This window comes from Melopsittacus undulatus, chromosome 8 (assembly GCF_012275295.1).
Source record: "Melopsittacus undulatus isolate bMelUnd1 chromosome 8, bMelUnd1.mat.Z, whole genome shotgun sequence".
Lineage (NCBI taxonomy): Eukaryota > Metazoa > Chordata > Aves > Psittaciformes > Psittaculidae > Melopsittacus > Melopsittacus undulatus.
This window is the reverse complement of record NC_047534.1, coordinates 20,561,868-20,581,355: the sequence shown is the minus strand read 5'-3', so window position 1 is coordinate 20,581,355 and position 19,488 is coordinate 20,561,868. Positions and strand designations below refer to the sequence as shown.

Here is a 19,488-nt window from a genome sequence, read left to right as displayed (position 1 = left end):
AAATCCTCCCTTACTATCAAACTGAATGGTTGCTACTGCAATGCAGTGGGGCACTTTTGAGGAATAATCCTTTGTCATGGTTTATACCAAGTCCGCACAGCTCGTTCGCTCACTCCCCCCTTGCTTCCCCAACTCCCGGAGAGTTAGGAAGGAAAATCCAAAGAATTTAGCCCCCACGGGTTGAGATAAGAATGGTTTAATAGCTAAGGTATAACACAAATCACTACTGCTACTACTACCACAATAATAATGATAAAGTCAGTAACAAGTGAAGAGAATACAACACCTCACCAGCCACCGACCCATAACTCACCCCACCCTGCGTGACCGAGCACCGACCGATACCTCCTCCATCCCCCCAGAGCTCCAGCCCTTCTGGGTTTCCCGGTTACATCCTGGGTATGACTTGCTATGGTATGGAATACCTCTTTGGCTAGCCTGGGTCAGATGTCCTGTCTCTCCTTCCTCCCGGCCTCCCCTCCTCCCTGGCAGAGCATGAGTTCAGAAAAAGGCCTTGGACAAACCAAACTACTGAGCAGTAACTCAAAACATGCTCGCTATCAGCAACCGTTCTCAGCCCGAAAGTCAAAACACAGCACTGCACCAGCTACCAAGAAGGAGAAAAATGACTGCTACGGCTCAAACCAGGACATCCCTGTTACTCTACCAGGACTTTGATACTGAAGGCAAGTCCCCAAGTGACATTTAGGTACCTATTTTCTCCTTTAGCTACTGAAATCACCATGACATGGGCACCTTTGTGGAGCTGGCTGTTAGCATCTTAGCCTTGTTGGCTAAAGCACCTGTGATAACGTAGAGGTTGAAGGTACTTCTGAGATCCTCTCCTAAAACCTCACGCACTTGTTGCTGCATCTGTGGTGAGAGGCATAACTGAGCAGAGCAGTGCTGCTTGGGTGTGTGGCTGTAGCTGTTCAGAGCATCCTTGTTCCTCAAGGTCCAAGAGCTTCCTTATTCCAGAAAACACTACCATCACTGTGACCACCTTTCTACCAGAGGTTTTCTTGCCCTTTCTTGTACAAGATCTGCTGCAGTGTTTGCATGTATTCTTTGCTTTGAAAGCCTTGTTTTTAAAAAGAATAATTTTCAACCCAAACCCCAGTAAGATTGGCTTTCCTTGTTCACCTGCTTCCGATTTCTGGTTGTAGAAGTTGCAACCACACTCTTTTTCACATAAAACCAGCCAGCTCCAGGAAGCAAAAGTTCTGTGTGGTAACAAAGAAGACAAGCAAGTATGCTAAACATCATCAGCTCCCTCAGATATGGTCCATGCATTTGCTTCAGAGAGTCCTGACCAAGACCATTCATAGAATCATAGAATAGTTAGGATTGGAAAGGACCTCAAGATCATCTAGTTCCAACCCCCCTGCCATGGGCCGGGACACCTCACACTAAACCATATCACCCAAGGCTTCATCCAACCTGGTCTTGAACACTGCCAGGGATGGAGCATTCACTACCACCCTGGGCAACCCATTCCAGTACCTCACCACCCTCACAGGAAAGAATTTCTTCCTTATATCCAGTCTAAACCTCTGCTGTTTAAGTTTCAACCCATTACCCCTTGTCCTGTCACTACAGTCCCTAATGAATAGTCCCTCCCCAGCAGCCTTGTTAGGCCCCCTTCAGATACTGGAAGGCTGCTATGAGCTCTCCACGCAGCCTTCTCTTCTCCAGGCTGAACAGCCCCAACTTTCTCAGCCTGTCTTCATATGGGAGGTGCTCCAGTCCCCTGATCATCCTCGTGACCCTCCTCTGGACTTGTTCTAACAGTTCCATGTCCTTTTTATGTTGAGGACACCAGAACTGCACACAATACTTCAAGTGAGGTCTCACAAGAGCAGAGTAGAGGGGCAGGATCACCTCCTTTGACCTTCTGGTCACGCTCCTCTTGATGCAGCCCAGGATATGGTTGGCTTTCTGGGCTGTAAGCGCACACTGAAGCTGGCTCATGTTCATTTTCTCATTGACCAACACCCCCAGGCCCTTCTCCGCAGGACTACCGTGAATTTCCTTTTTGCCCAACCTGTAGCTGTGCCTGGGATTGCTCCCACCCAGGTGTAGGACCTTGCACTTGTCATGGTTAAACTTCATGAGGTTGGCATCAGCCCACCTCACAAGTGTGTCAAGGTCCCTCTGGATGGCATTCCTTCCCTCCAGCGTATCAACAGAACCACACAGCTTGGTGTCATCGGCAAACTTGCTGAGGGCACACTCAATTCCATTGTCCATGTCAGCGACAAAGATATTAAACAAGACCGGTCCCAACACCGATCCCTGAGGGACACCACTCGTTACTGGTCTCCAGCCGGACATTGAACTGTTGACCACAACTCTTTGAGTGTGACCATCCAGCCAGTTCTTTATCCACTGAGTGCTCCACCTATCAAATTGATGACACTCCAATTTAGAGACAAGGATGTCATGTGGGACAGTGTCGAACGCTTTGCACAAGTCCAGGTAGATGACGTCAACTGCTCCACCCCTGTCCATCACTTTTGTAGCCCTGTCATAGAAGGCCACCAAATTGGTCAGGCAGGATTTTCCCCTAGTAAAGCCATGCTGGCTGTCAACAAGCACATTTCTCTTTTTCATGTGCCCTAGCATGCCTTCCAAAAGAATCTGCTCCAAGATTTTGCCAGGCACAGAGGTGAGACTGACTGCTCTGTAATTCCCCGGGTCATCCATTTTCCCCTTCTTGAAAATGGGGGTTATATTTCCCTTTTTCCCATCATCAGGAACTTCACCTGACTGCCATGATTTTTCAAATATGATGGCCAGTGGCTTTCATACTCCAAAGTATTTCAGCTCCCAGCAGTCTATTCCTGCAGTGGGGATGAATGATGATCACATCATAAAGCTAAGCCCTTGAGCCACATCCAGCTCTTGCCAGGTTCTGGAGGAGAGCAGCTGAGCTGCTTGTCAGCATGTGGCTTCCTAGTCAGGAGCACTTCTCGTGTAAATGAATTGAGCTCCTAATAGGAACAAAGCCTGTGCTGAAATGATGGCAGGCTCAGGGAAAGCATAAGAGGTGTCACAGAGAGAAGGACATTCCCACCACAGCTTGCTCTGTGAGGCACTGCAGGACCCCATGAATCCAGTGTTGCTATCAGCAGACTTATGATATGCCCATGATCCCAGCATGTGGAGATTCCTGAAGGCAGACAGGAGGCAGCCAAGAGCACTGGGACTCCCAGAGCAGAAGTGTGGAGTCAGAACTCCTGTCTCATAGTGTGTGTGAGCTGATACATCCAGGTCTGGCAGCCCTACACAGAGGCAAGTGCCTCAGGATGGCAGGATGGACTCATGCCTCCTAATGCTGCACAAATCACTTAATCTGTTGCCATACTCATACGTTCTTGACAGCCCTTCTCACTGCTTATAAGAAGGAATACAAAAGCAGTTCTCCTGAGTGCTCTGAGCCATGGTCTCCAGAAATTCTTCACCTCATTCCCTCTTTGTGGACACAATCCTTCCAAAAACATTTTGACAGTCAATGTCCTTATGCTTTTGGCTAAAGTTAGCCTCTGTGGGCTTATGTGTCAGCCATTAACTGTCTCTGGGCTGCTGCACCAAGCTGCAGAGGGATGATGTCTCAGGAGAGGCATCTGAGTCCTCCCCTGTGTCAGCTCTTTTCTGCCAACAAACCCTGTGAGAGCCTGAGGCATCCTCACCTTGTGGACGCAGGCTGGGGAGGGAAGGGTAGGCATAGGAACAGGGGTATAGGAAGGGTAGGCATAGAGGCATAGGAACAAATGGTATCATGGACTGACAGAGCTCATGGGCCAAGGTTAGGAAATAAGCTCTGTTATTTGTGAAGACAACAAATTCTGTAAGTCTGAATTCCGAAAAACTCTTTACTCATGGGGCTTTGCAAAGGGCATCACAGTACACAGCAGTAAATGTTTGTGGCTGTTCTCTCTAACTCCTGTGCTTTGCGTTCAAACACACTGGACCAGCTGCTCCTATATGGCTCCATCACCTTTGTGAAAAACTGCTGCTGAGAATACTGTATGGGTGTCATAATTCTGATTTGTTTAATGTTGATTTCTGCACAAAGCTGGGTCAGTTTAAATGTAAACGTAATAAGAATAGCAGGAGGTAATGGAACCATTTCTAGCTCTGCCACTCACTCACTGTTTGCCTTCAGGTAAAATACTTGATATCTCCATGCTATACCTTTCCCAGCAGTAAAATTCAGACAGATACTGAATTTATAAAGAAAAAAAAAATTGAAATACAGAGATTATAACCTTTAAGAGCTGTTCACTTGTCTGATATGTTTACATAATGGTACTCAGGTAGTCATGGAATCAGACTTGCCCTCAAAATGAAAGTTAAACCAAGAAAGAGAATTTGATAAGATTGGAGACTTGTGAGTAAAAAGTCAAACCTGTTGGGATTTACCAACTTCAGTTGGCTTGGCCATGGGCAGCAACTGCAAATACCATTGAGCTGCATGAAGTGCATGTAGCTGGGAGTTTTTTGTCAGAACAGCTTCATAGCAGTAATTATTTTTTTAATAGATATATACTGCTGGATTTTAAAAATTATTATTATTTTCTTAACCAGAAGGAGAAAAAAGTAACATCGCTTCCACATCCTCTGCATGTTATACTCCTTCCAGCCACAGCATCTTGGAGCTGTGATTTCTAGTGCTTCTAGGTTCTCTGGCTCCAGCCACTGCCATGGAGTCAGGAAACCCGAAAGTTCAGGGTCCAAAATCATAGAACAACAGAATGGTTTGGGTTGGAAGGTACCTTAAAGCTCAGTTTAAAGCCATTCCCCCTTGTCCTGTCACTACAGCCCTTGTCAAAAGCCGCTCTCCAGGTTCTTGTCAGCCCCTTTAGGCATTGGAAACTGCTCTAAGGTCTCCCCAGAGCCTTCTCTTCTCCAGGCTAAACAACCTGTTAAAATAGTCAAAATGTGCTACATACATTAGTGTGGGTCAGCCTGAAAGCCAAACTGTGACTTGGGAATATGCAATGAGATAAATTTCTTTAGCAGTAGCAGTATTAAAAAATGCTGTAAGCAAATTAAGAACAAAACTCCATACAATTACAAGCTCTTGCACCTAGTATTTCAGCGGGGACAAAAATGGAAATGTAAACCTTTTATTAGTACCAGCAATGAAAAATGAGATTTATTTCAGACACACAATGTATTATTGAAAGGTTGTGCAGAATTTAGAGATAATATATATTATGTGTGAGGGGGTATATATTATTTAATGGGGAAATGGATGAGAGGAAGGCAGCAGGAAAAAATGATGTTCATTTAAAGAAGGAACCCTGGGACAAAAGCAAATGCTAATTCCATCAGGCAGGATTTGAAGAATATTGAAAAGTGTAGCTCAAAAGATCATCTAATTTATATCAGTAGTGATAAAATGAGCATGAAAACTATTTCTAAATGGCAGCTAATTTGGATCTGAGGAATGACTCTTACATATAATTTAAAAGAGAGAGAAATTCAGACTGTTATTATTAATAATGGAACATTTTACTTAAAATTTCATGAACTCCATGTTCCTGTAGTGTTCTGGAAAGTTGTCTGTGAAATGTGGAGCTATTTTAATATTTCGTATGGGACAGAAATATTGATTTCTTTTTTCCAGGCAACAAAGTAAGAGGCAAGAAGGCTAATAAGTTTTATCAGGACTCTGTGAGTTTGTTATTTAAAGACTTGAGGTATCACTGTGTTTTATTCTAGCAACTGGGCTGTCACAGTTGAGCATTTCTGTCAGAGGCGCCTGTTGCCTCCTTGGCTTATACATTCCTACTTTGCTTTCTTATGATCTCTACAGAGGTGTATCAGGCCAAAACTAACTCAGACCATATATGCCTTGACAGATTAATTGTGGAATGTCCCAGGAAAACAATTGTGCAGCAACATACAGAAAAATTAAAACAAAAATATCTCTCAGCTCATAATGAGTTCCTAGTGCAGCCCTGTTCCCTCCAAAGTCTATTCCAGGTTTTTTTTTGGTTGGGGTTTCAGTTTTCAGATTAGACTTCTATCGTGCCATGCCTTTCAAACATTTGTGAGGAGACTATATCTAGATTTTTCCTTGAGTAAAAATTCTTCTGTTCTTAACTTTATCCTGCCTGAATATGCATTTTTGTCTTCCTTAGATCATTTTACTGTATCCTTTCTGGTTTTAGCTTTCAGATTGTTGTTAACTTTTGCATGACCAGGGTAGTAACTTTTAGCTCTTAGTCACTCTCAAAATTATATTTCTGTGACATTCGTTTCACCTTTCCTTGAAACCTCTCCAGTTTTCCTATTGTTTTCTAGGTATAAATTCACCAGAATCTTTATAGGTCTGATGACACCGTGGCATGAAGAATAGGATTAGCCTGACCCTCTGGGAGTCACTGAGATGTCCAGCCTTTCTTTGACAGACCTTGAATGAATGTTTTTCATATTTGGCTGTTTATTGCCATCTCATAGGAGAAGTTTGCAGCCACCTAGTTAATTTTCTGGGTTCCTGGTGGCTTTTGTCTTCTGTTTGTGTAGAGGGAGGTGCAGAGATCGAGCACTGCAACCTGAAATCCTGACACTCTTTGTTCCATGTTGGCAGGGTTATCTCAGACCTTACAGTTTGGGGTGAGTATTGTAGACTTCACAGTATATTTCAAAGATAATTCTGTCTGAAGCTCTCTGTCTTGTTTTTCGCTTCTTGTTTTGCAAAGTGCACTTAGAGAAAAGACAAGGTATTAACCTTGTGAAAAATGGGAAGTGCAGAGGGTGTTGCACCAGCACTAGGGAAATGTTGATAAGGCCTCTAAGTATGATAAGACCTATGTAGTGATAGGACAAGGGGGAATGGCTCTAACCCAACAGAGGAGAGATTGAGATGAGATGTCAGGAAGAAGTTCTTGCCTGTGAGGGTGGTGAGGCCCTGGCACAGGGTGACCAGAGAAGCTGTGGCTGCCCCATCCCTGGCAGCATTCAATGCCGGGCTGGATGGGGCTTGGATCAGCCTGGTTTAGTGGGAGGTGTCCCTGCCCGTCACAGGGGGTTGGAAATGGACGAGCTTTGAGGTCCCTTCCAATCCAAACCGTTCCATGATTCTACGATCCTATGGCAGGATCAGGCCCATTGTGCCTAGGCAAGCCAACCTGAAATCATATCAAAAGTCTTAGAGAGCTTAAAAACTGAAGAGAATGGGGTCAGCTCAGGTGGTTGGATTTTATGTCTAGTATGTGTACCGAGAGGGTATCATCAGAGCTAGGTGTGAATGATATTTACAAAATGTTCTTTTGTATTGTTTCTGACTTATGAGAAAGATCTGTTGAGGAGTTTGATATAGTTTAGACCAGAAGACAATGTTGAAAGACTTCAATAAAATATCTCAAACAAAGGAGACTGCCCTAAAATTCAATGGAATATACTGTGCATTCTGAAAGATGTAAGAATGAGTCAAATTCACACTCTTGATGGAATGTTGTCTACAAAAAAGAAGATAAGAGAGAACTGGATGAAGCACATGGGGGCTAGGATTCCCTTCACAATATTTGTTTAAAACTCCATCGCCTGAAGAGTTTATGAGTAAAGGGAAAAGGTGCAGAAGAGCTGCCTGAAACATAACAGGTGTAAGGGATGAAAGGAAAGTCAAACTGAAGAGGGAAAAATGCTACAGACCTCAAACCAAAGAACTAGAGGCCAGTACTGGAGTAACTATGTGACTTTCAAGCTAGATAATACAGCTAAAACCAGAGCTCAGTTGTGGTACTGACATGCAGGGAACAACTCAAGATGCAAACCCATATTTAATTTATAGAGAGAATGGACTTGCAAAATGATCTAAAGAAAAAAGTAAAATGAGTGGCTGTGCCTCCAGGGTGAAGTTCAAAGAACATGAAAAAACATGAAGGAAGATCCTGTGTTACAGAACAGACAGCCAGGAGATAAAGGCATGGGTAACAAAAGGGACATGTCTGTTAATAATACTTAGCTGTTTTGCCACCAGAGAAGCCCCACAGTGATCCTGTGACACAAGTGAGTATGTGATAACGCTTGTAACATCCCTGTGAGGAAAGGGGTGCTCTCATTTGCTAGATACAGCAGATGAAGCAACTTACCCATGGCCACAGTTTTATAGCTATGATTATATCTCATGACTTTCTGCTTCCATCTCCTCTACTCTAGGCCATACTTGCAGTCCTCAATGAATCTGTGCCCAAAACACTACAGCAACTACATTATAAATAAACCCAGAATTGTTCCAGCTGGGCCACACTGTCACAGAATCTAAAGAAAGTCTGGCAACCAGACCAAATCAAAAAGACTAGAAATGAAATATCTTATTCACACATGAGACTGACCAAGAACAAATACTTACAGTTTGTGAAAAAAAAGAAATAAGTGTAGCTTGCTGACATTTTTTCCAGGGTGAACCTAGAACACAAAAGCAATAAAATATTTGTTCTGCAGAGCTGGAATGGATCACAACCACACCAGAAAACCTGTATTTATGATAAAAGGGAGAAGTCTGAGTGGTGCCCAGATGTTTCTAATTATCTTATTTTCTCATTTGACAAGCGGAGTGTGACTTTAAATTGAAAGAGAGAAATATGAATGTAGTGAAAAGAGTTTATACAAAAAAAATCTCCCAAAATTTCAGTTCTGAGGAAAATTTGGAGGGAGCGACTGGGAATAGATCATGACTCTGGGAATAGATCATGACTGCAGACAAGTGCTCTGAGAATTTAAAACACCTAGAAAATCTATGCTGCCCTTATTTCTATTTCCTTCATGCTTGTGCTTGTGTATACACATCTGCATCTATATATGCATGTATATGTATATGTGCCTATATTTCACAAGAGAAACATCAAGGGCTAGGAATTAATTTTGTTGCATTTTTATCATTATTCTTTTGCTAAAGATGACACTGATGCAGAATACTTGCAACCAAGAGGAAATGTCGATCTCCCCTAACTGGATGTGTTTTGATTTGGAGCAGTGAGTCTGGGCCCTTCTCTAATGCTTCAATGTTAGTTTTTCCTTCCAAGAATTGTGCTTGCACAAAGGATTCTGCCAACTCATTGTTTGATGGTTGTAGTAATCTGTAAACTGAGGGAAATTTCTGTTCTTGAGAATGTTGCTGCTTTAGGACTGTTACTCATAATCTCTTTCTTATAGGAATAATTGGGTGGTCCACAATCCATGTAAATAGATGCGTTCATGTGTGTTCTATGTAAGGATTACAAGGCTGAGACCTTAGCAAATTTTTTCACCTGGAAATGTAAGGATCATAATTTGTCTGTAGGTTAGTAAGCAGCTAGCTATGAGGCAAGACAGAAGAAGTCAAATTCTATAAAGCATAAAGTAGGGATGATCTCTTTAGCACTCATCTTCAGTGGAGCACCCCAGCTCCCTGGCAAAACATACATAGGCATATTTAAATCTTGCACTGGGTCATTTCCTATGGAGTTTTCCACAGTGAATGGCCAGGCAAAGCCAGAGACACACAGAGAGATGGATAACTACATAGGTACTAAAACCTGTGTTTCCCACTTCGTTGTAATTTCTAAATACAGAAATACATACATAGAATTTCTACATACATAAAATTGTTTTCCAGAAGCACCCTGGAGAAGGTGAATAAGGGTATGGACATTCTGTCTTTCATAACAGAAAGGTAGAGGATTAAATGAAATTATCAGATGGCAGGCTAGAAATCAAACCAAGGAAAGCAGTATATGTTTCACACCACACTTAGCTGTAGAACTCATTGTGACAGTACATTGTTTTCATCAAGTGTCTAGGTGAGTTTAAAAAATACTCAGACAAATTAATGTCAAAAGAAAAATATCACCAGGGTATGTTATAGCAAAAATGCCATTGTAGTTCAGGTAGTCCTTGAGCCCCAGATTGCTGACTGCTGACAGAATCTGCCAGGAAGGTATTCTATATGCTTGCTCTGGTTTTATATTCTTCCAGCAAATCTACTATTTACCACCATTGAATACGGGTTTCTGTGCCATGCAGACCTCTGTTCCAATTTAGTATGGCTGCTTTGATGCTCTCAGAGAAATCTTGCTTACACTGTTCAATCTGATATTTACTCCTTGCAGTATTTAAACAGACCATTGTCTGAAAGTATTTTCCCAATAGAGCAAACCCTGTGGAAAGGGTAAATATCACAGTTTGGTAAATATCAAGGCTTTTTTTTTAATGTCATTCTGATAATTGATCCACAGAGATATGCTTCAATATTTCAGTGAGGTTATCTGAAAAACTATTTAAAAATGGAAAGAAGAATTTGAAATAATTTCAATATAAGACTTTTAAAGATCTAAATTTTTTCTTGATCAAGCATGGTAGTTTGTGCAAAAAAGCCCTGTTAAGATGAGCATTTTGGGCAAATTAGCCCTAACGATACAAACACTTCTGCACGTGATCACACTCTGAATAACCTCACTGAACTGAATGGATCCAGATAAGTTTTAAAAAGTGGCGTATATGTAAGTGTGTGTAGAACTGACATCTAAACAACTTTCTAAAGATCAGCATATACCTGTCTTGTAATTTTGACTCCTGTGCCCATTTTAATTGATTTTTCAATGTGCTAAATAAAGAATCATCCTAACACAGTCCTGTTTTTGTAATAAAGTGGATTTTTTTGAAATATCTGAACTGTCAGTGGTGATGTGTAGGACTCCAGGTGCTCCCGCTCATGGTATTGTGGAAGGAGATGACTTTAAATACGGGGCCCAGATTTACTTCAAATGCAACGCAGGTTACAGCTTAAAAGGCAGCCGTGTTGCCTACTGTCAGCTTGATGGGATTTGGTCAACACATCATCCTGAATGTGGTAAGGTCACTTTAACATTCTTATAAAATATTTTGACCAATGTGTTCCTATGAAACTTGAATATCCAAATTTCGCTTGAAATTTGGTAGAACTGTGGCTTAACATGATATTCTTTTGTATACCTACCTTTTACAAGCAGTAGTGATTCTTTTTCACTCTGATGGAGCTCAAGCCTTCAAGACTTGCTTATATGAAGGTCTGACTGAAACATCAAATGACTGAAAAAAAATTTCCTCAAAGACTTTAGGCACACGCCTTTCTTACATGCAGTCTGAAAATCTCTAGGTCTAAAACCTAGGGACGTGCAACAATTAATATCTACTTCTATTATTATGTATCTCTGACACCTTCTCTGCACAAGTCCTGTGCACTCTGTGGAGGTGATTAGGGGTTACTGCTTGAAGACTAGATTTTTTAAACAGAATTCCCACCATTTTAGAGAAAAACTGATAAAAGAGAAACCTCCATTCATCCTGACTGGGCAAGCCATTATGCCTATCATTCAGCTGTGAAATTCAAAGCCCCTTCTTCTCATCCAAAGGGACTTTTAATTTTTCTTCGTTTTGCATAATTTTATTTCCATATTCCAATATTGTATCAATTGGAAAAGTGCTTTTACAAGTGTGTTGTGGCAAACAGTGTAAATCTGGGGGGAGTGTTGTGAAACAGCTGTATATAAGTTTATCTGAAAGAGTAAGCTATAGTAATTCTACTATCTAGAGAGCATCTCCAGTTGCAGTTAACTGCTTAAGTCCCTGCTTAATGATGTCTCTGGCTAAAGACCTATTGAAAGATTTATCTCTGGACTTGGCTGTTAGAGTGCTAGCTGATGAAATTTGGGTCTCTCCTTCCCAGATGTTTTCTCTTTGTATTTAACTCACAAAAAAGTGATAACTCTGAGTTTAGGGAAGTTCAAGTTACTGATAGACATAGGGTGAAATAAGACAAGGCCTTCATTGACCAAGTAGGTCAAGTTTAGGTATGCTTTAGAACATATACTCCACTCAACAGATGATGCCTCTGGACAGAAAGCAGTTTGCAAATAAAGCACTATACTGTGAATGATTCCCTGTAGTCTTTAGCTGCTCTCAGGATATCAGTCACTTGTGGTTCACAGATGGGAAAAGCCTGTGAAGTACAGAGGAGCCAAACTAAAAGGAGACAGGGCTTTACTTCTCCCTTCCTCCTGGTCAAGAAGAGGTTTAGATGTTTTATTTCTTTACTGAATATGACTCGTGAAAAATATTTAAGTACACATATAACCATCAGCATATGTTAAAATTCAGTGTTGTTAAAGAAAGCACCAAAATATATGCTTAGCTTGAATTACATATTCGATGCTAAGAGCATAGGCTCTTCATTGAGCTTGTACTACTTTGGTTAGCTATGTGCTTCCATGAATTGCTGAGCTGGTGACATGAGGATAAAAGAATAGGACAGGGCCATACCTGCATGCTGTTACTGTGCTGATTCACTGGGATTTAAATAAGTGCTTCAGTGCTTTGTTATAAGTTGGTTCTTTTGTGAAATGAGGCTCAGCAGGCAGCTGAGTCTGAAGCAAAAACATGAAGAGGTCATTTCTGGTCAATTGATATCATAGAATAATAGAATCACAGACTGGTTTGAATTGGAAGGGACCTCAAAGTTCATAGTTGCAACCCCCTGTCACAGGCAGGGACACCTTCTACTAGACCAGGTTGCTTCAAGCACCATCCCACCTGGCCTTGAACACTGCCAGGGATGGGGCAGCCACAGCTTCTTTGGACACCGTGTGCCAGTGCCTCAGCACCCTCACAGGGAGGAACTTCTTCCTAAGATCTCATCTCAATCTCCCCTCTGTCAGGTTAAAGCCATTCCCCCTTGTCCTGTCCCTACAGGCCTTTGTCAAAAGCCCCTCTCCAGATTTCTTGGCAGCCCTCTTTAGCCACTGGAAGTTGTCCTAAGATCTTGCTGGAGCCTTCTCTTCTCAGCCCTCCATAAACAGAGCTGTGCCAACACTAGCTGTCTAGACTAGATGCTCACTGGTTATCAGGCAATGAGACATCAGACAGAGGAATTAAACAGAATTGCATGTTACAGTCAACCTGACAAGCAAACTGAGATGGAATCTGACAGAAAAAACAGAAATACCTTTTTAGCAGCTAAATAGAAAGAGTGGAGAAGTTAAAATATAGATGAAAGTATTTATTAGCATTACATAGGGAATACTGTCATCCAGATTTAGGCAAAAATAAAAGTTTATTTAGAGGAAAAAAAAACAAAACAAGAAAGGGGAAAATATTGGGAAGGAGGGAATAAAAGTGATTTTATAGGCAGAACCTAGCATGCGTAAGTTTTCTGTATTAAATGTTTAGTATATATATATATATATATATATATATACATATATATATGTTCTCTTTCAATTCGCATATTTCCCTGAGTTCCTGAGATCTCTCTTTCTGTGCTAAAAAAAGAAAATGCAACCAAGCATAAAAGTAAAAAAAAAGTAGTTTAGTTTTATTATCCAAGTCCAGTGCAGTATTGAAAGTACAGGAAAGGGAAAAGAATGCCAAGGACCTGTTTTCTGCAAATAGTTCATCTTCTGATGACCTTGAAGTAGACCTGTTGATGGGAGATTAACATCATACACAATCCAGGTTCTTTTTCAGGATGATCAACTATGTTTTAAGGCATCTATGTTTAAGGCAACTATGTTTTTGATCATTTACACTAAAGTGTAAAAGAATCTTACATTTACACTAAAGATGCTAAAGTGTGTACATAAACAGACATCTGTATATGATAATTTCTTCTTTACTCTTTTGTCTTTTACAAGACGGATCCCAGATACATCTTGAAAAGGCAGCTTTGGTAAAGTGTAGACTGAAGTGTAACCTGAATGAAATGCCAAGCAACCTCATAGGTAGAAGTAATGTAGTGAACCTGATAAAATGGTTACTATTTTTTCCCCTATCCTTAGTTCTAGATGAAAAAAGCTGCTCAGATCCTGGTGGCCCTCTCAATGGCTACAGAAGAGTAGTGGAAGACACTGGGGCCTTGAATGGACGCTATGCAAAAATTGGCACAGTCATTGCTTTCTTTTGTAACAACTCGTATGTTCTTAGTGGGAATGAACAGAGGACCTGCCAAGAGGACGGAGAATGGTCAGGGAAGCAGCCAATCTGCATAAAAGGTAGCTTACAATCTTTTTTCACCACAATTCACAAAAGCTGCTATGTTTTTATTGGAGTTTGTTTTATATAATTTACACTTACTGAACAATCATTTTTGCTAAGAATAACCCATCTCACACCTCATACTGAGATTGGTAGTTTGCCAGCTTCACTGGCTGCTAAACTCAGCCAGATAAGATGCCAGCAATTCCAGAAGGGGTTTCCATCTTTAAACATGTGAAGGAATGTTCCCTAAGACCTTCATTACCCTCCTTCTAGAATTAAACCTGTGTAAGATCAAAATAAAAGATCAGGAGCGAATTGAAATAGAAGGAAATAATTGCTCTCATAGGGCCCAACTCTCCTCTCACAATCCTTTTCAGTCACAGTCATGGGATGAGCAAGCCTGTAGATTGCACCCTTGTAGGTTTGTTTCAGAACACCACCTGAGGACATGCTTAAACTATGTGTGCTTATCAAAACAATAAATCACATCTTTAAATCCTTTGCTAGAAAAGGAATGATGCTGTTCACCTGGAGTGTCTGAAACCCTGAATGGATGAGTGAATTTGAGCTAAGGGGCTGCTGGATTAATTTTCCCAAAGCAATTGTTTGACACATTTTAATGGATTTTTTTTTAATCTGTAGTAATGATAAATAAGGAAATGTGTCTGCCCACTGGGGAATTTGCTTTATTCTTTTAGATGGAAATACTCTCTCCCTGTAACATATAATCATTTGTAGAAAGCATCTTTATGGATGATGACAATTTGTGGAAAGTATCCTTATTGATGGGAACTTTAACAGTGACATAAAGGTTAACATATACAGTAATCATAAAGATGAGCATCATTAAATCTCACAGAGCATAAGTACTCAGGCATACAGATAAAATCAATCCTGCAAGATTCCTTTCCTTCCACTGTGAGCAGCAGGATGATGATCCTGGCAGTTATTTGAACTGATAAACCTGGATATTTTATCTGGCTTTAAAAAACAAAATCAGAAATCCTAGATATCCCTTCTGTTATTTTGGGCATATTCAGGTAACTGAGGTGTTCCTTTTAATCAGAGTCTCCAGCTCTTTCTGTGGGTACACAAGCAAACAGACACTTTGAAGTCTGTGACATTTCACAGCCTTTCTCTGTATGCTGAGTCACTGGGATAAACTTTGTGTGGCTACACCACGGAAAGGAAATATTTTTTTGTCTAATTCCATTATTGTGAAAGTTTACTCAGATTCCAAATCACCAGCCGTAGTGGTATAAACCTGGCATTCAGACACATTGATGGGCAAATCTTCCTTCATGGCTGGAAGTGCCAGTGCAGAAGGCACTCAGTTGCTTCCACTGTTGTAAATGGGATAGTTCTGGCAATCTGTCGGGAAATATTTTTTCCAGTGCTTTAGGTTTTAGGGCCTATCTTCATTTTAATTCATGTAACGTACTGCCTCTTTTCTTAACCCATTCCACTATAGCTAGTAAGAGGAAAGAATGGAAATGTGTATGAACACTTGCGCTGTGAATGTGGAAACGTACTGTGCAACATTATATTTTTTTTAGCCTGCAGAGAGCCAAAGATCTCTGACCTGGTGAGACAGAAAGTGCTTCCAATGCAGGTCCAGTCAAGGTGAGAATGCAATATCTCAACTACAGTTTAAAGAACAAATGTGTGTTTAGCCTCCACTGACAATGGAGCAATGAGAGCTGCTGGGAGGGGATGGCTGGTTAAGTGCAGGTTTGGAAGCTGCTGGAGGCAGCCAAGAAGAAATGCACGGTTAGAGCTGTGCAAACTACTGGATGATGCCGGAATTAGGCTTGCAAACTTGTAGCAGGCTATGAGAACAGTCTGAGAGCAGTTCCTTGAAGCTAATGAGGTGACTTAAAACATGAACATGTGCTGTCTTAATGAAGAAATGAATGTGGAGAACACCAGGAGAGAAGGGGGTATAGCAATGTAATCTGCTGCCATCAAGCTTCACCACCCAAAGCAAGATAGCACAATTGATATAAAATTGTGTTTGAGGTGGGCATGTTGGAGAGAAGAGGAAGTAGGACAGGAGGGAGTAAAGAATGAAATGTCAGACCCTGTCTGAGCTTATCTTTTTTTCTGATTTCCTCAGATAGGACCAATCTGAATTAGTGATGCTGCAATGTCCAGGTTAATTTTTGTCCAAGTAGTAATTTCTCATTTCAAGTTTGTTTTTTTTTTTGTAGTACATAATTAATTTATTTCTAGATGCAGTGCAAGAACTGGCCTCAGCTTTGGTCTTAGGAACGACCATACCAGGTCAGAATAAAGGTCCAGCTCAAGCCATATCCTGTCTCTGATAATGACCTGTAGTAGATGCCTAGAAACTTTAGGAACAAGGCTAGCACATCCCAAATACTCTCCCACTCTCCAGTTGTGTGATGCATGATTGTAGAGGCGGCTCTGAGAAGCCATCAGGAGGTTTTAGTAGTCATCAGGGGATTCTTCTTATTTAGATTTCTCACTTAACTTTTCAACACAGGTCTTTCTGTGCTAAATGTTTCAGGTATTAACAAGAGCTGTATGAAAGGGCATACATGCCCCCACCTCCATAGCATCATCACGGCACCTCATGTGTGTTGACTCTTACCCCTTGAAATAGGATCTCCATTTCATAGCTTAATAGTGAGGCAAAGTGTTGACTATGCACTAATGCAAGGTCACATGCAAGTAGGGAATGGGACCCTGGCAGTCTAAGCATGACCACAGCAGCTCTCATCCTGTGTCCAAAATATAAGAAAATTGTCATTGCTCTTGTTCTTAATAACTTTACCTTGAGTACTGCCATGTACTGCCTCACAGATTCCATCTGATGGAAGCAGGCTGTGTCTCTGTGATCAAAAATGGAATCACCACTTGAAAAAAACGCATTCTTACGGCTTTTCTGGATACAACAGTACCAGAAATCTCAAGGGAAATCCATTTCTTGCTGAAATTTTCAGTCATAAATAGTTTTTTCGGTTTGGGTTTGTTTGTTTGTTTTTTTTTTGGGGGGGTGGTTTGTATTTTTTTTTCTGTAGAAATGTGCTTTTAAGCATTAGAGTAAGGGACACATTCTAAGTGATGAACATTTAAGTATGACTGTAGTCAAGCTTACGGTATGTATCTAGGCTGGTGCATATATTTATTTTTTTAATTATGTGCCATGTTTCAGCTAATCAGAACAATTTCTAAATAGAGGCTTAGTAATTACTGCAGTCATGAAATCTCTGTGGTGAGGCAATTATCTCTGCTAACTGGTAAATCAAGCAACTTTATCAACATGATTTAATCTGAATCGATTCCTAATTCTGCCTATTAAAATGTTCACTAGAGAAAAGATGTGCCCATCTCTTCTCTAGTTACAGCTAATTATGGCAATGCTAACTTCCAGTGTAATTTCTTTATCTAAGAATGTGGTCTCTCAGTCCTGTTGCAAATGGCAAAAGCTGTTCCACATTCAGAGGCAACTGGTTGCAATCCAGAAACTGTAAAATGAAAAAAAAAAAGAGACATAAATAGAAAGTTTATAAACATATGTGTTTTTATGTTCAAATGTATATTTATATACATATTTATATTTAAATAAAATAGCTGGGATGTAAATGGGAGTATTGCTAATCCATGTTGGAATGGTATTTTTGCCTTGTCCTTTTACAAGCAAACTTGATATGCTTTTAAATACTTAAATACTTAGATACTTAACACAGCTGGTGATAAACATATGGTAATGATCACTATTCTTCTTCTTCTTCTTCTCATCATCATCATAATCATTATTATCATAATAATAATAATAATTATATCATAATAATAATAATAATTATTATTATTACCTTGTGTTCTTTGTGCCTTGAAACAGGGAAACACCTTTGCATCAACTTTACTCATCTGCATTCAGCAAGCAAAAGCTTGACATCTATCCCACCAAAAAGCCAGCACCGCCATTTGGAGATCTGCCCCCAGGGTACCAGCATCTGCACACCCAGCTTCAGTACGAGTGCATTTCTCCTTTCTACCGCCGCCTGGGCAGCAGCAGGAGAACTTGTCTGAAGACAGGAAAATGGAGTGGGAGAGCTCCTGTGTGTATTCCAAGTGAGTCTCCAAGGGAGAAAGTATCTGGAGGGATGGGAGAACAGGATGTATATTCATCTTTGAAAATAAGGGAGTCTCAGCTGTGTAGGCTGCCTGTGCTTCCAGATGGGAGATAGGAGCAGTAAAGCTTGGAGGATATGTCAATCAGGGGTACTCTTTCCATTTCTTTATGCAGTTGTCTCATTATAGTGCAGCTTGATAAGGTTGTCATGAAAATTCACCTGGGCAGGTGCTAAGTCCACATTCCTACTTCAGCCAGGAATTCAGACAATAAGGGGAAAAGTGTAAGTTTATTTTTTTTAACTATATAAAATACTCTTATAATATAAATTCACAGGTTGGAGACAAATGTTAATTAGAAAGCTATCCCTCATGCTAACCATTGCAATTTGATTTGTTTTGGCACATCTTAAGCAGAAATCAAGAGTGACATTCAGATTTTGGGGTGGGGAAAAGGTGTTACCTCATTCTTGGTTCATGTTTCCTCAGTCTGTGGAAAAGCAGAAAATATCACCCTTCAGAAGACAGTGACCTCTATGAGGTGGCCCTGGCAAGCAGCAATCTATCGGACAGCCAACGGCATGAAAGAGAACAGTCTCCGGAAAGGGGCCTGGATCCTCATCTGCAGTGGGGCCCTGGTGAACGAGCGCACTGTGGTGGTGGCAGCTCACTGTGTCACTGACCTGGGCAAGACCATCGTGCTCAAGGTAGCAGAGCTTAAGGTGGTTCTGGGGAAATTCTATAGAGATGATGACAGGGATGAAAAGACTATCCAGAACCTGCGGGTAAGTCTGCTGGGAGTGGAAAATGATAAGTACAAGCAGATGCTGATCCCATATGTCTTATAGAGGGTTGTCCTTAGAGCAATATATTGGTTTACACATGGCTCTTTCAAATGTATACGTAGAGACTCTGCTGACAGAGCAAGGCAAAAGGAGGGCATATGCTACAGTTCATTAAATTTCTCTGACACTGTTCAACTCCTGTGTTCACCCCCTAACACAGATCACTAAGAAAACGGCTCAGGTTCCATGGGTCATAAAGTCTTGAGTGATATTGCCAGAAAAAAAAAGTAGAAAAGATGCCAGCTACTGTCAAAAGTGCTCAGCATTATTTATGAGGGAAACACTTGTTCTGTAGATCATGGTTTGATGCCATGAGTACATTTCACATCTCAGCCCCAAGGCTCTAAACTCAGAAGTTTATGTCTGACTCTAGCTCCAAAAATAGTACCTCAGGCTCACCACCTGTGTTTTTCAAGTAGAACTGAAAGATGGGAGTCAAAATGAGGAGAAATACAGCAACTTTGGCTGTGTGCATCTTTTTCTGGAGTAGTGGGGTACGAGTGAGTTAATGGATTTTATCCAAGATATCAGAGTTAATTTG

At 40.9% G+C, this 19,488-nt stretch overlaps 1 protein-coding gene across 1 annotated transcript in view; it reads left to right on the top strand.

Moving 5' to 3' along the window:
- PAMR1 (peptidase domain containing associated with muscle regeneration 1) overlaps nt 1-19,488 on the top strand; it is a 53,222-nt gene that overhangs the window by 32,056 nt on the left and 1,678 nt on the right. Inside the window, exons 7-11 of the mRNA XM_031050339.2 lie at nt 10,673-10,843; nt 13,806-14,018; nt 15,561-15,627; nt 17,870-18,102; nt 18,592-18,887. Coding sequence (XP_030906199.2) covers nt 10,673-10,843; nt 13,806-14,018; nt 15,561-15,627; nt 17,870-18,102; nt 18,592-18,887 — 980 coding nt within the window. The remainder of the gene's footprint in view (nt 1-10,672; nt 10,844-13,805; nt 14,019-15,560; nt 15,628-17,869; nt 18,103-18,591; nt 18,888-19,488) is intronic.